The 16,710-nt window shown below is 40.5% G+C and overlaps 2 protein-coding genes and 1 long non-coding RNA gene across 9 annotated transcripts in view; 2 read left to right on the forward strand and 1 right to left on the reverse strand.

The window, feature by feature from the left end:
* PRPF3 (pre-mRNA processing factor 3) overlaps positions 1-5,746 on the forward strand; it is a 23,119-nt gene extending 17,373 nt beyond the window's left edge. For all 6 annotated transcript variants that reach the window (XM_001365624.4, XM_016429147.2, XM_056819338.1 and 3 more), the window contains 2 exons: positions 1,008-1,069; positions 5,311-5,746. In XM_001365624.4, the coding sequence (XP_001365661.1) occupies positions 1,008-1,069; positions 5,311-5,457 (209 nt within the window). In that variant the 3' untranslated portion in view covers positions 5,458-5,746. The remainder of the gene's footprint in view (positions 1-1,007; positions 1,070-5,310) is intronic.
* Positions 868-10,810, reverse strand: LOC130457525 (uncharacterized). The gene is made up of 2 exons (XR_008916796.1): positions 10,656-10,810; positions 868-1,031 (listed from the first exon to the last, which is right to left on the reverse strand). It is a non-coding gene; the product is annotated as an uncharacterized LOC130457525 (long non-coding RNA).
* RPRD2 (regulation of nuclear pre-mRNA domain containing 2) overlaps positions 8,779-16,710 on the forward strand; it is a 78,401-nt gene continuing 70,469 nt past the window's right edge. For both annotated transcript variants that reach the window (XM_056819336.1, XM_056819337.1), the window contains exon 1: positions 8,779-10,100. In XM_056819336.1, the coding sequence (XP_056675314.1) occupies positions 9,893-10,100 (208 nt within the window). In that variant the 5' untranslated portion in view covers positions 8,779-9,892. The remainder of the gene's footprint in view (positions 10,101-16,710) is intronic.

The raw sequence follows: 16,710 nt of genomic DNA on the forward strand, positions 1-16,710 counted from the left end.
GCAAGTCATCTAACCACCCAAGCCTCAGTTTTTCCTCACTTGTAAAATAGAATAACTCTTCAGATTTTTTTAAGGATCAAATTAGATAATGTATCTAAAGTACATTGTAACTCTTAAAAAGTATTATATCGATGTTCAATTATTTTAATTTTTTTTGTGCCAACTATAAGATTCCTTTATTTGACTTATTGAAAGTTCCTACTTGTTTAGAGCCTCCAATTCAGTTTATGAACAGTACAGTATATAACATAGGCAAAAAACCTGGGAGGTAGGTGCTGCTATCCTCATTTTACAGATGAGGAAACCTGAGCCTGAGAGGGGTTAAGGGACTTGTCCACTGTCATATAGCCTGTAAGTCTCTAGGTCAAATTTGAACTCAAATCTTTTTTTTTTTTTAACCCTTACCTTCCATCTTGGAGTCAATATTGGCTCCAAGGCAGAAGAGTGGTAATGGCTAGGTAATGGGGGTCAAGTGACTTGCCCAGGGTCACACAGCTGGGAAGTGTCTGAGGCCAGATTTGAACCTAGGACCTCCCGTCTCTAGGCCTGGCTCTCAATCCACTGAGCTATCCAGCTGCCCCCTCAAATCTTTTTTTTTTTTAAGCACTTTCCTTCCACCTTGAAGTCAATACTGTGTATTGGTTCCAAGGCAGAAGAGTGGTAAGGGCTAGACAATGGGGGGTTAAGTGACTTGCCCAGGGTCACACAGTTTGGAAATATATGAGGCCAGATTTGAACCTAGGACATCCTGTCTCTCGTCCTGATTCTCAATCCACTGAGCCACCCAGCTTCCCCCTGAATTCATATCTTTTTGACTTGAAGTCTAGTGCTTCATCCACTGTGCCACACACAAGAGAAGAGGAAGTATTTAAATATGAGTGTATTGAATATTTTTAATGTGATGTGAAGCTGAAGAGGACTTTTCAACAGCAGTTGGTAACACTGTACATCTGGACTGTACATCTGGGTCTGTTTGGAGCCAGGCTTAGCCATGTTGTCTCTTCTAGATGATGATGAGTCTGATGAGGAAGCTGTGAAAAAAACCAACAAGTGTGCATTGGTTTGGGAGGTAGGTGCTCCTTCCTATAGCTTTTCCTGAATATCAGAGCAAAAGAGATTTGTGTCAGAAAACAAGCATTACAGTCAGTTCTAGTTTGTGTTAATTGAGAGGACATTGAGGTCATCAGTCTTCTTTGATACCTTGGTGAATCTCTGATTTTGTTGATGGGGATACCATTTCTCCTCCTTGGAAACCCTCCCATGGTAGCATTGGGCTGAACTGTGGAGGGTCTGAATTGTTCCACAGCTCCTCTAGGTCTATGCATTTGTGGACAAAAGTAGGGCACATCAGTCATCCACTCATCTCTAGCTGTCATTGTAAAACTAGTCCAGTTTAATTTCCTATAATCTTTTTAACTTTTTTTGAAACATACTTGGTGTTTCTCCAATTACATGTAAAAATAATTTTTAAATATTCATTAAAATTTTTTTTGAGTTCTAAATTCTCTCTTATTCACCTTCCTTTACTCCTTCCCACTCCTCCCTCCTCCTGGAGAAGGTAAGCAATTTTATATAGATTTTTTCCATGTGCAATTATTTTTTAAAAGCCATTACCTTCTGTCTAAGAATCAAAACTGTGTATTGGATCCAAGACAGAAGGGGTGGTAAGGGTGAGGCAATAGGGATTGAGTGACTTGCCCAGGGTCACACAGCTGGGAAGTGTTTGAGACTAGATCTGAATCTAAGATCTCCTGTGTACTGGCTTTCAATCCAAAGTCACCTAGCTCCCCCCCCCCCCCCCCCCCCCCGCAATCATTTAACACTATGTTTCACATTTTTCCTGAGGAATTCTTAAATAATATATTGTAGTTAACTACATCTGTTTCCATTTGGGGGAACTGAAACTTTTATTCTTTAGATATTGTGATCTATGTCTTGCAATTATATAGCACTGGCAAAAGAATATTGGTGTTAAAAGATGAGTCTTTGTTTCAGGGGTTGGATTTCAGTAATTAAAAAAGCACTATTCAATTTCCCAAACAAAAATCTTACTTGCTTCTGAGGGTGGTTAATTGTCCATTTACAGCCTCTGACCAAGATATATTATGTATCAGGTCTATGGCTTATCCATCTATCATAAGTTGTATAAAATAGTCATTATTAAAACACTTTTTTACCCATAGAGCATTAAGCCAAACTTTTAAAAGTAATTATGGGTCTCATTTAGGAGTCTATAACATGTTCTGGGGCTTTCCATAGCACAATGACATTGTTAAAGAACATTTGAAAGGCCTAAACCATATGTGGAGAATTATTCTTCCATTTGGATTCTGTGCTGACAATTCTGAGAGCAGTAAACAAACACTTAACAAGCTGACTTTTAAGCTTTGTTTTTTGTGATTTTGACACACTCATGTGAAATAAGTTGGTTTAAGGAGAGCTTTTAAAGTGGTGTTTTGCTGTACTAAATATTACTATTTAACAAATCATGCACATAATAGAACCTTATATTCTCTATACATATGGTGTCAAACTTACCCCACTCAAAATTCCTAAATAGGTTTGAACCAGATTAAAATATAATTGGGAATTATTTAACAAAATAAAAGTGCAGTAAAACATAATGTTAATATGTGGTTTTCTAAGTTGCCCACAGTGTTTGGTTTTGATTGGAGTTTGACACTATGAAGGTGGTCTGCTATAAAATATCCTTTGTGAAAAGAAGCCTGTTCCTTTCATACTTTTATCTCAAAGATGCCTTGGATATGTGTATAGATTATTCTTAAGAATTTTTTAGCATATGAGCCAATAGTTATTAATGGTATTTTTCCTAGTTTACTTTTTTCAAACAGTAAGTATTTTTATTTTTTATTAATCTGTCATTCCCACTATTCACCCACTACCCTAATTAAGAACATCAGTGAGGGAAAAAATATCCCCATAATCCTTTAAAACGATTACCATGTACAGAAAAAAAATGTGTCTCTGCATTTAAGTTTATACCAACTCTTTCAGGAGGTGAGTGAAGCATTCCATCTTCATTTTTTTTTGGACTTGTGGCTTATTGTGTTAATCAGAATTTTAAAGTATTTCATATTCTGTTCTATTATGTTGTCATTTTATAAATTGTTTTCCTAGTTCTGCTCACTTTACTCTGTATAAGGGTCTTCTCTGAAGTTTTTCCTCTGAAATTAATCATTTCATCTTTCTTATGACAATAATATTCTAGCATAGTTATATATCACAACTTATTTAGACATTCCTTCATAGGACAGCCCTTTAGTTTTCATATTCAATGTCTTCTTCAAAACAACCCATTTCCTATTTTGATCAAGGACATTTTCCCTGGTCACCCAGATTTGCAAAATCTTAGTATCCTTAAATTTACTCACTTTCATCACCAATTATATCCAGTCAGCTCCTCAGTTTTGCTAACTTTGTCTCCATAACATTTCTTGAATTCATTGTCTTTTCTCTAATTTAAAGGCCATCATCACCCATGATCAAGTCTCATGACCTATCAGCTGGATTATTGTAATAGCTGGCTAATTGATTGCCTTCGTTGTTTTCCCTTCTACAGTAATTTATCCTCTACACTGCTGCTAAATCCATAAAGCACATATCTGACCCATTGTTCAGGAAATTTCAGTGATCCTCTAATACCTCTAAGATAAAATGCAAATTTCTGCGTAGCATTTAAAGTCCTTCATAATATGCATTCAACCCATCTTTCTAGAATAATTTCACATTACTCCCCCTCAGGCACCCTATACATTCCAACCAAATTGATTCATTTCCTATTCCCATATACAACATTCCATTCTCCATCTCTCTGCTTTTGCACAGTACTCTTCCTTACCTCCACATTAGGGGCTAGCAAAATGACAAAAAAGAACAATGACAAATGTTGAAGAGGCTATACAAAAACGGGTATACTAGTGTAACTTTTGATGGAGGTGTTCAGCCTTTCTGGAAAGTAATTTGGAACAATACCTAGAAAATTATCAAATTTTACATATGCACTGATTGACCCAGCTACCCCACTATTAAGACAAAATAGCCTAAGGAAATCAAAGAAGGAAGAAAAGAATCTATATGTGCAAAAATATTTTTAGATCTTTTTGTGATAGATCCAAATTTAAAAGGACTGTCCTATTGGGGAATATCTGAATAAGTTGTGATATATGAATCTGAAATATTACTATTGTGTTATAAGAAAAGATAGAATGAACATTTTCAATGGAAACTGAGGAGACCATGTTTAGTCTATGAAATACAAGCTGATCCATCAGTATATTCACATTGGACAGATCCTGCAGATGGATAGTGAGCTGGGCCTAGATTTAAATAAGAGGGAGTAGCTCAGTGGATTGAGAGGCAGTCCCAGAGATAGGACGTCTTAGGGCTCACATCTGGATTCAGACTTCCTAGCTGTGTGACCCTGGGCAAGTTAATCCCAATTGCCCAGCCTATACCACTCTTCTGCCTTGGAACCAATACCCAGTATTGATTCTAAGACAAAAAGTATGGGTTTAAAAAAAGTAATAGGGCTGAATTGTAGTTAGGAAATTCCCAAATCTCAGGCTAAACAAAATAATTAAAAAATGCTAATATAACAATGTTTATAGCATTCTAAAGTTTTTTTTAAAGTAGAATATGTGATCTCAATTGTCATTTGGCTACAACCCATAGGACACCAAAGTCTTTAAAGAATCAAAATCTATTAAAAGGCAAGAGAAGGAAACCTCTTGACATAAATAGGCATCGAAATATTACCAGTGATCAACTACATATAAAACAAAGTATAAAAGATACATTTGACTAGAAAGAGAAGTGGGCATGCCATGTAACAAGAACAGGGGCTACCAGATGGAAAATCTGATAGCCCAAGACAAAAGTTAAAAGCCTTAAAGAAGAAATTAACACCTTGAGTGGACATCCCCTAGCCTCCATCTTTGGGAGGTTTTTGCCACAGGCAAGAATTACACAGAAAAAGATGACATGGGTGGGGTTGCAGTTTTCACTTTCTTCTGAGTGTCCACATCAATGAGATCACAGATCTCTTGAGAGACTAAGATAGGAGCAGGATAAGTGTGCTCAGTAGGAAAATCCACCCAAGGATTTTGTATTTTATCTTCAGTAAGATAATTGAGAGTTGTCTGTGTTTCACTAGTAGAGGTAAAAGACATGGAAAAGAAGTATTTGGGGTTATTTCTGTTTCTGGGTATCACCTGTCTGCTATATTTGAAGAACTACATCTTTTTTTTAACATCTTTTCTCTCTGTCTATTGCTTCCTGCCTCTTTCTCAGGGCACAGCCAAAGATCGAAGCTTTGGAGAAATGAAGTTCAAACAGTGCCCAACAGAGAACATGGCCAGGGAGCATTTCAAAAAGCATGGGGCTGAACATTACTGGGACCTTGCACTGAGTGAGTCCGTGTTGGAGTCCACCGACTGAGACAGCTACAGACCCCACCCATTCCTCTCCACTGCCTTTGTCCCTCCAGTTTCCCTTTATTTCTCCATCCCAACCTCTATGTATGTTTTTGTGTGTCTCTGTATGTGTGTGTACATGCGCATATGCGTGTGTGGGTGTATGTGAACACAGGTGTGCACATGTGTGAGAGATCTTCAAAAACTACCAGGCAGAACTGGGGCTGAGGGAGAACTGCTCCCATTCCCCAGTCTGCTCTGGTGCTGCCTTCCTTTTCCCTTTCTGTGCATATGATTAAAGAATTATTTTTAAACCTGGTATTGCATTTTTCACATAAAGGTATTTAAAGATACTTTTTTTACTCTAGTCTTGATAAATAATAGGGACGTTTTTATGATTGAAGCAGTAATTTCTAATATTTTTTGGAGCAGGTTGGTGTTGTGAGGGAAGGAGAGTTGTTCCTCATAGTATCTCATTTCCTCAATAGCATGTAGACAGCAAGAAAGTATGTTATACTCCTATCCAGGAATTTTCCAAGTTCCTTCCTGGTGAAGAGGCTGGCCGTGGGATATAGAGATCAAGATGTAGTAGGAGGATTTAGAGATTTAATTCACTTCTCTCTTTACAAAGTAAAAGCCGTTTTTTTTCCCCACAAAGACTACTGGGATCCTATTCTGAGATATTTAATATCTTTATGATGGCTTGAGGAGATAAGAGTCTGTCTAGTTACCATATAATCTTCTCAAGTCATTCTAGGTCTAGGATTCTTTCAAATCTATATCCAATTATGCTGCATAAATTGCATCAGGCAGATAGTGTTCTGGGTTTGGATTTAGGAACTTGAATTCTGGCTCATTTTACTTGCTGTATGATCTTGAGCCAAGTCCCTTAAATTCTCTTAGCCTCAATTTCCTCATCTCTAAAATTAAGAAGATTCAACAGTATCATCTATTAAGTTCTTTCTAGCTCAGGGTAATCATGGAACACTTGGGGAGTGGAGGTAGAGAAGAAATGCTTACCTTTGGTGATCCCCTAAGAGTCTTAAAAAGTAATTACGCTAACCTAGTTGTGATGTTAGTCAACTTCTGCATATTTTGACATTACAACTGTTCTTGGTCATCAAGGAAAATAAGGTTTTCCTTATACATACCCTTTCTCTTTCCCTAATCCTAAATTGCTCTAGGTACAAAAATCACTGTGTAAACCAATTATCTTTTATGTCCTGGAGCAAAAGTTCAACAACCACAATATTTATAAGCTTCTAAATGGAATGAGGTTTTTTTTTTAATGTGGTACAATAGAAAGAGCACTTGAAATATTACTACCACATTATTAGCTGTGACACTGGGCAGGTTCTTTCATTTGAGTCCTCATTTGTAAAAATGGAGAAAATACTTGAATTACCTACTTCACAGGGTTGTTGTGAGGAAAGCATTTTGTAAACGTTTAAACATTATATAAATGTGAGCTGCTATTTACTACCTACCTCACAAGGTTGTTGTGAGGATCACTTTTTAACTGTAAATCACTGCAAAATATATACATGTGAGTTGTTATTGTCAATGGAAAGAGAAGAAGGCCTTCCACAGGAATAGAAGTAGCACAATCAATGAGATGCTTCTGGGATGATGGGAGGTGAGGAGGGAGGTAAGACAACACATAACATCAATAGATGGTAATAAATAGCTTGCAGGTAGTATGAATTATGTGTAATGTACAAGGGGGTGGGGAAAGCATTATTTGAAGGATAGCATTTTAGTTGCACTCTAAAGAAGAGCTAAGAATTAAACAGTAGAGGGAGGCCAGTCCAGCCATGAAGACCAGTCTGAGTAAAGGCATTGAGAACCTGAGTGCAATGTTTTGATGGGAAAGGAAGAATGATTAAAATTCAGCTTTGGCATGTGTGTGAAATAGCAGTTAGTCTGCTATTACATGGTAGTACTGCTAGGCCAAAGGGAATGCAAAATTTAGTGATTCCCAGGACATAGTTCCAAATTATTTTCCACAATATTTGGGCCAATCACAGCTCTTGACAACAGTGCATAAATATGCCTATTTTCCAATAGCACTTCCAGAATCTTGTCATTTTCCAGTTTCGTTACCTTTGTCAATCTGATGGTTGTAAGGTGGAGCCTCCGTTGTTGATTAATTTGCACTTTTCTAGGTGATTTGGAATGATTTTTCATATTGATAGTTAGCTAATTACTTTTCAAAATTCCTTGTTGTGACCCAGGATATTGAGATGGGTAAGGGACCTGCCCTGGATAGAATTCAATTTATCAATATAAACACTGCTACAAATTAAAATTCCAGAAACTTGCCTAAGAGTGAAAAATGAAACGACTTGTTCAGGATCAAACATTGCATCAGAGATCAGACTTAGGCCATGTCTAGACTCTCCTTCACCATAATTAGTATAAATTATGGGAAAGATTGAAGTCAAGAGAAAATAGAGTCAAGGATGGTGGTGTCAAATGCAGTAGAGAAGTTGAGGTAACTGGAGAAGCTTACTGGATTCGACCCCTAAAAAGTTTGTGAGGGCAATTTAGTCCTGTAGCTAGATCTTAAGAAGTTGAAAAGCTTCTGAAATGGTGGGGTCGTTGGTAAGCAAATGGGGAAGTGAAGTGGAGAAAGATCAAAGCTGCATGAGAACTGGACAAGTCCCTAAGGAGAAATAAGGGAATGAGATTAAAAGGCAGATCAATTAGCTTTAATTTAATAACGGTTATCTAACGTGATCAGAGGATAATGAGTAATGTTGAAAGATTCTGAAGAATTGGAAGTTCACATCTGATGCCCCCAAATCTTCCTTTTCCAACTGTTCTAAGTGTGAAAATGAGTTTGGACAATGTGAACTTAAATGACTCCGTGAGATTGGGAATCTAGTTATAAGCCACAGGTTTATAGTGGGTCTGATCACTAGAATGAAGATTCGGACTTGGGCTTAAGAATTGCATATTCCAAGGGTAGCACTTGAATAATCCGAAAACCAACAAACATCTATATCCTTGATCGTGCAACTTTGCCCGGGTAGGCGCTAACCCACCCTTCACAGACGCTCCCGCAGTCTAGGCTCTCTCCAAGGCTCCGAATCCAGCCCCCCTTACATTGTGAGGGCTCCACAGTAGGTGGGATCCCCAATCCGGAGTCTCCACGAGCTTCTTGGGTTTGCTGAGGACAAGGGTACAATTACACCTTTGAAAATCTCCAAACCTCAAAGTTCGAGTGAAGTTAGATGCTCTTGTTACTACCCCACACAGGGTCATGTGGCTCCGAATGGTTTCTTCCCAGGTGGAGTTGCAGAGAAAGAAGCGAGAAAAACCGTTCCCTCCCGGAGTCTGCGCAGTGCATGTCTTACAGTGCATAGTTGGCGCATGCGCGTCTTCTGAGGCGCTGTAAGATGGCGGTAGGCCGCTTCGTCCCGATTCGGTGGTCTGGAGAGTTAGCGGAAGCGAGGGCTGCAGCCGCCCGGGAATAACAGTAGCTGCTTCGCAGTGGGAATTCCCTGGCCCTTTTTCGTGAGCAGAACGACATCAAGAGAGACGTAGAGAACCTGAGATCCGGAGGGAGAGGGCAAAGCGGGCCCCTCCCCCCAAGCCTCCCCACAGATCAGCCAACTCTCTCCCTTTCTCCCCCCTCCTCCCTTTTTTCCCAGCGCTCAACACGCGGGTCTGTGGCACAGGCGCAGAAGGAGGCGGAGGGGGCCTTTTGCTCCGTGCGCGTGCGGGCTTCCGCGCGCGCTTTCCGTCTCTCTCTCTTGATTGGTCAAGTTGCGTCTCCACCATTCCCCCCTCCCCTCTAGTTTGAGGAGGAATGGGAGGCGGGGCCATATAGCGCATGCGCGCCAGTATTGCTGTCTCTTGCTGTTGCGTTGCAAAAAAAATTTCGGGTTGGGTAGTCTTGTTCCCCTCGTACGGGGGCTGCAGAGGGTTTGGGAAAGTGTTGCGGAGGGAAGGGGGTGGGGGTAGGGAGTCGGGTAGTGTGAGGTACCCGACACAAACTCCCATCCCCCGTCCCACGGGACATCCAGGTTCTTGTTGGGAAAGGGGATATGAGTGCAAGGTACGGGTCCGGTCCTCGGTAAAAGCAGGGTTCCTACGCTCAAAAATCCTTGCCTCGCGGACCGGACGTTTAGAAGGGCATTGCTCTAGGCCTTATACGCCCCTGACCCCTGGGAGAATCTCTTCTAACCCCTAACTGGTTTAAACACTACCCCCCTATTACAAACTGATCAAAGTGCAAGACTTGCAGCCGCCTCGGCCGTCCCTCTCGGAGCCTCGGGGCCGCCTCCGGCGCCGGCCCTCCCGGTCCTCCCGCCCCCACCGCCAGTCGAGCCGAGCGCGTGCACCCGCTTTCTCTTTCCCTCACAGCCCCCAGCTTGCACGCACCCGCAGTGATTGTTTTGCCCGCTCCCGCCGCCGCCGCAGGAGGAGCAGCAGCGCTAGTGCAAGGGGGAAAGATGGCGGCCGGCGGCGGCGGCGGAGGCGGCGGCAGCAAGGCCTCCTCGTCGGCCTCTTCGGCTGGGGCCCTGGAATCTTCGCTGGATCGCAAATTCCAGTCGGTGACCAACACGATGGAATCTATCCAGGGCCTGTCGTCATGGTGCATCGAGAACAAGAAGCACCACAGCACTATCGTCTACCACTGGATGAAGTGGCTCCGCAGATGTGAGTGGCCCGGCGCCGGTCGGGGGACGAGAGGGCAGGGAAGGCCGGGGGCGGGGTGGGGGGGGGGGGACGTGGAGGGAAATGCCACCCGGGCCGGGCCGGCAGGGAATCTCCCCAGCCGAGAGCTACCTCCGTCCCCAACCGTAACCAGGCGGAGGGCGATGGGCGCCCGGGCTGCAGGAGCCCGGTGCCCAGGTGCCGTGGGGCCGGGCATGGCGTGGATGACCTTGGGCCGCGGGGCCCGGATCGAGACGGATTCCAGGTGTCCCTCGCTTCGGAACGGAGCTCCGGGAGCTGGCCCCGGCGCCCCGGCGGCGTGTGGGACGCCAACGGCTTGGTGTCTGTTTGTTTTCCTGGGCCTCGCTCAGCGTGCCCGATTGAATCTCTGGGGTCCAAGCGGGATGGGCCACCACCCACCGCCCCCCTAAATGGCCCAACTTCTTTGTGCTCCGACAACTTTGCATCTGGGGGACTGGGGGCGGGGGAGAAGGGACCATCTCGGTGGGGGGCGGGGGGAACTCCCAAACCCCTGGCCTTAGTAAACGACTCAGTTACCTTACTTTGGATGGACTTGAAAATCTATAAACTTTTCATCACCCAGGATGCTTTCATCAGGCTGGTTCTTACAGCTTTTAGTTTCTAGAAGAGTATTTAAGTTCACTTCCTGTTCATAGATTTAGGTGAACAGATACAGAAAACATTTTTAAAGGTATAATCATTTTTCAAGAGTGGCACCCTACTTACCTTCTCTTTGAATTGTCTATACGATGGAATTCCTTCCACATTACTGCTTGAAATGGAATTCCAAAACTGTCAATAAGTGGTGTATTTGCAGAGAAGTCTGATCTTGTAGGAAGGGAGAGAACGATTGATGCCATTTGCTACCTTGTGAGAGGAGACAATCTAAGATACCTAACTGTCCTTTTGTAATATTTTTTGTTGCATTAATTATAGGATATATCCCCATTGCTGATTATTCATTGAGTTAAGCTGACTAGAAGTGGTGTGGTTTTGGTACTTCTCTCTGCTAATGTCAATTTTAAGTAACAGAAAATAAGTATAAATGATGGTCTTTAATTTAGGCAACAAAAAGATAGCATATCTTGAAGCTCACTTTAGAAAATTTCTGATTTTTTTATCCTTATGGGTTGCTCTAATAGACCTTTGGTGATCTGTGGTAAACTTCAGTGGAGAGGTGAAACATAGAATTTGGGCTGCAAACTTTATGCTTCTTTGTATGCAAGTTTGTTGTTGGGAGTAATGTTTCCAGGTTACCTTGGTAATCATGCTGTACTACTACTAGTATAGTACAGGATTGCTGGGATGGTCATATGTGTGCTCAGACAGATTTTAAAAGTTACTCCTTTCCTGGATAGTGAAAGTCACTGTATTAAATGATAGTAACATAGAGTATCTGTAACTAATAAAGTTAAGCAAAACTTTAATTTCTAATCTCAATAATCTAGATGATAGAATTGTTTTTTGTTTTTTTAAGGCTTTCCCTTAGTGCATCACACACATTGTGAGTGCTTAATAAATGTTTCTTGAACAAACATTTTCATCCTATTTCAAAACATGCCTATCTTATAACCATTTAAACATTTTTTTATCTGAATTGGGGATTGAAAAAAATACCAAGTTTATTGGAATTATAAGAAGATAATGTCTTTTAGAGAACTAGTTGATCCTCACTTGTGACTTTTGAGATCACAAGGCATTTTTATTAAAATTTGTGATTTTGATGAAATATGTTTCTGTGATTTAGGAGTCAATCATACTTTTCCTACCTTGGTATGTTACTTATATCATGGCAAGTCAGTGAAGAGATCTAGTATATTTTAAGAGTGAAGAAATGATTGATTCAAGGAGGCTACTTCTTCAAGTCCTTTTCTTTTTCTTGGGCCGGGAGTAAAATTGTTTTGGGAATTCTTAAAGAAAATGGCATGGCTAGAGCTCAGGACTTGAAGTCTGAACTCCTGGGTTCATCTTCTACTGCCTTAGAAATACAGGGTCCTGTTTGACCCTGACATTTAACCTCTTTCTGCCTCAACTTCCTCAACTGTAAAATGAAGTTAAATAGCACCCACCTGCCAGGGTTGTTGGAGGATCAAATGAGATAATTGAAAAGCATGGTGCACAGATTCTGGCCTATAATAATTGCTTAATAAATACTTGTTTCTTTCCTTCCTCTGTTTCCTTTTTTTGTTTTTAAATGAGGATATGAACTGATTTTTAAAGTCTTTTCCAGTTCTAATTCTATGATACCTCAAACTGCTTTCTTGAAGACCTCTTACAGAATGGAGCTATTCTGAGAAGATAATGTTTATTTTTTAGGAGTGATTTCATATGACATTTACATGACATTTAAATTTAATGAATAACCTTTTTTTTTTAACCATTACTTTCTGCCTTAGGAACAACTCAAGGCAGAAAGGTAAGGGTTAGGCAAATGGAGTTAAATGACTTGTCCAGGGTCACACAAATAAGTGTCCAAGATACAGGTCTCCTGACTCTAGACCTGGCCCTCTACTTAGCCACAAAGCTGTCCCCTAAAGAATAACTTATAACCTTGCTTTTAAGCAATCTGAAAAAGATACTAAAGATTTAACTTTCCAGTTAGCCTTTGAAACTCAACCTGGTTTCTAGGGTCAATCATATATAAAACTGAATAAGTGAAGTTTATCTTTTGGCACCTTCATCCTCTCTTTGTCTCTGCCTTGACACTCCCTCTCTAATCTCTCTACCTCCCTTGTTCCTTTTTTTTTTCCTGGCAACCTGAAGTGTCCTATTTCATTTTTAATCTTTACTAAGGATATATGAATTTACTACAATCCTAGGAATATTCATATTTTAAACCTTATCTCCGCTTGTGGAGTAAAAAAACTGAGTACCTTGTTAAAAGAATTTCAGTATGTCTACATAATAAAGTAAGTTGTAGAAAAAGATTGAGAAGAGGGACTTCATCCTGAATCATATGCCATAGGCGATTGCAGTTTTCTTTTAGATTGCAGGAGGACCCAAACTGATTTGTCTAGCTGAAGCATATATTGCATGATCACTATGAGAAGTAACCAATCCAAGCCTGGAGAACTGAAGAATTATTCCAATTTCAGGATAATTCATCTAGGCTAGTAAGAAAAGTGACTGATATAGGTGTTAGTGGGTCTAGACTCTGACTCTGACATGGACATTACCTACAATTTTGTTAAATCCTTCAGCTATTCCTTCCATATCCTCATTTCTTCCCTCCTCCCCCCAAAAACGAACAAACCATGCCATTGCTAGTTATTGTTTTTGTTGAATGTCCTGGATATTCACACTGATTGTAGCCAACTTGTATTCTGCATTCACTGCTACAAATTACATTCATAAACAGCAGGAGTTCAAGACCTATTGGAACATGTGTCCAGAAATATGAAGGTTCAAGACCAGATTATAAAAAATAGCAGAGGAATTGAGTGCGTCTAGCTTGGAAAAAAGATTTGGGATATAATTGTAAGATCTTAAACTTCATTATTTCTTGAAATATCATCTATACCAAATGAAACCACTCCCAACCAACTTCTTCAACCCATTTTATATATGAGTAAAGTGAAATTGTCCAGGCAGGCTGGAAGTAGAAAAACCAAGATTTGAATGAAGTTCATGTGACTCCAAATCTGAGGGAATACATTTGTTATAAATGGTCCTGGAGGATAGAATTAGAAGCAATGAGTAGACATCATAGGGATGCATATTTTGCTTCAATATAAGGAAGACCTTCCTAGTAATTAAAGGTGTCCAAAAAATTGAATGGGTTGTTTGGGAAAAGGGATCTTGTGCTTTGGGGTTGGATTAGATGTCAGGTTCCTTTGGGCACTAGTATTTTATAATCAGATGCTCTCAACAGCTTACTAGAGGAGAAATGGGAAGTCTGAAAAGCATAATGTTTTTAAATGCTAAATAAATGCATTCGTTTTCATTCCATCTTTGCCTTCTAGCCTCCAAATCCTGGGATCTTTTCTGTGCTATGTTGATTTACTCTGATTTGGAACTTGATTTTTTTGGGGGGGATTGGGAATTGATAAATATTGTTTTGAATGGCAAAATGCTATATTCATTCTCCATTCATCTCTTTTTTTCTATAGATAATTTAGGCACTTTAAATTTAGAATGACATCATTGTAAGCACAGACCATAAGTATTCTTTATACAGGATTATTATGATAAATTCATAGTAATTTAGTTAGCAAAGAACCATTCATATGTTAATACTGTGACTGACAAGCCAAATTCCTGACCTTTCTGGTTACCATAGACTCTTGAGACCCCTCCCTTCACGTGACTGTTCCAGGTAATATAGACAGTTTTCCTTTTCTCCTTCAAGACCTTAACTGAAACACATTATCAGACCAGCTATCTGCAAACCACAGAGTCTACTTTTCAACAGAAATGATCATTTATAACAGTATAACCTATGTAGATATAGCCATGCATTTCAACTTAGACCTTTTCCGTTTCAAATGCTTCTCCCTGCCTTACTTTTCTCTCTATTCCAATCCATTTTCCACTCAGCTATCAAGTTGGTCCTTCTAAAGTGCAAGTATGATCTTGTCACATCCTGAACTCCACATTCAGAAAATTCTGGTGACTCTTTATTACCTCCAGGATCAAATATAAAATTTTTTGTTTGGCTTTTAAAGCCCTTTGTAACCTGGCTGCTTCTTGCCTCCCCTCCATATGCTCTGTGATCCAGTGACACAACTTTCCTTGCCATTCCTCCCAACATGACAACTCATTTCCTGCCTTTGAGCATTTTCCCTAGCTATTCCTCATGCCTCAAATTCTCTCCCTCTTCATCTCTTCTTCCTGGCTTCTCCATCCTCTTGCAAGAAGACTTTTCCAGTCTTTCAGAGTTTCATTACCACCACCACCACCACCCCACCCACACACACACAGACTATTCCCAATTTATCTGGTACAAATCTTGTTTGTATATAGTTGTCATGTTTTCTCCCTCATTAAACTATGAACTCCTTGTGATTAAGGGCTGTCTTTTTTGATGGAGGGCAGGAAGAGGTTGTATCCCCAGGTCTTATCTTCAGTGAAGCACTCTTCCATTTTATTTCATTTATTTATTTATTTATTTATTTTTAAGCCCTTACTCTTGGGATCAATACTGTGTATTGGTTCCAAGGCAGAAGAGTGGTAAGGGCTAGGCAATGGAGATTAAGTGACTTGCCCAGAGTCACACAGCTGGAAAGTTTCTGAGGTCAGATTTGAACCTAGGACCTCCCCTCTTTAGGCCTGGCTCTCAATCTACTGAGCTACCCAGCTGCCCCCTGAAGCACTCTTAAAGGTGCTTCATAAATGTTCATTGACGATACCAGCCACTACCCAGCTGTTTTTGACTTAATCTTCCTCCCAGCTCTGAGATTTTGTTTTCTGAATTTCTGTTTTATTTTACCTGGATCTACCATAAATTTTCTTCCATGGCCATAGAAAGAATAAAGAAATATATTCTCTAATTCCCACTCTCAGGCTTATACTGGACTAACTTAACAAACTCTAAACTGGTTTATTCTATTCCCATCTTTCATAAGCTTAAATATTTCATCTCTTTCTCTTAACTGTCCTTTACCTCCCATTCAGAGATATTTGGGTTCTGTCATCTATTATTTTATTAATTTATAGATTTATAGAAGATACTCTGATTTGTGAAAGTGCTAGAGATAAATCTTGCTTAACTATGCTAGGACCTGGAAATACTTTAAATCTAATACTTTGTAATGTTATTCATCATTATGCCATGTTGTGGTAGTTTAAAAGAAAACATGTTGTTTTGGTAGTCATAGAAAGACCTTGTCTTATACACATTTGTGTACCCAACTCCTCCCCCTAAGTCTTTTTTTTTACCCTTCTATTCTATTGTAGAATCAGTATGAAGTATTGGTTCTAAGGCAGAAGAGCAGAAAGGGATAGGTTAGTAATTGCGAACCTTTTAGAGACTCAGTGCTGTGCCTGCCCCTCCCAGAGACTGCTTGCTGTGCCCCACTCCCCCATGCTGAGAATGCCTCCCCCCCCCCACACTCTAAACAGGAGATGGAAAAAGCCCTCCCATTGGGTTGCTAGACAGAGGGGAGGGTGAAGTGAAAATTTTTTCAAGCATGATAGAGGGGGGCAGGGAAGCAGCTCCACCCGAGTCCCTCTGCCTTTCTAGTAATGAAGGGGTGGGGTGCGTGCCCACAGAGAGCACTGTGTGCCATCTTTGGCACCTGTGTCATAGGCTTGCCATCACTGGGCTAGGCAATGGATGTTAAGTGACTTGCCCAGGGTCACACATATAGGAAGTGTATCGGATTTTAATCCAGGACCTCACATCTCTAGGCCTGGCTTCCTATCCACTTTGCCACTTAAATGCTCCCCTCCCCTGACTCTTGATGTAGCCTATTAGAAATAAGTATAGGAGAAAGGAACACTGGCCTTGAAATTGAGAGAGACCAGGATTGAAACCCCCGCCTTTAATATTACAAACTATTAACCATGAGTTCTCGTCTATAAAATGAAAACAATAGATTTCTTGTAATACCTATTACCATACAAAATTTTTGTGAAAATTGAAAGAAAATAA

Source organism: Monodelphis domestica, chromosome 2 (genome assembly GCF_027887165.1).
Source record: "Monodelphis domestica isolate mMonDom1 chromosome 2, mMonDom1.pri, whole genome shotgun sequence".
Lineage (NCBI taxonomy): Eukaryota > Metazoa > Chordata > Mammalia > Didelphimorphia > Didelphidae > Monodelphis > Monodelphis domestica.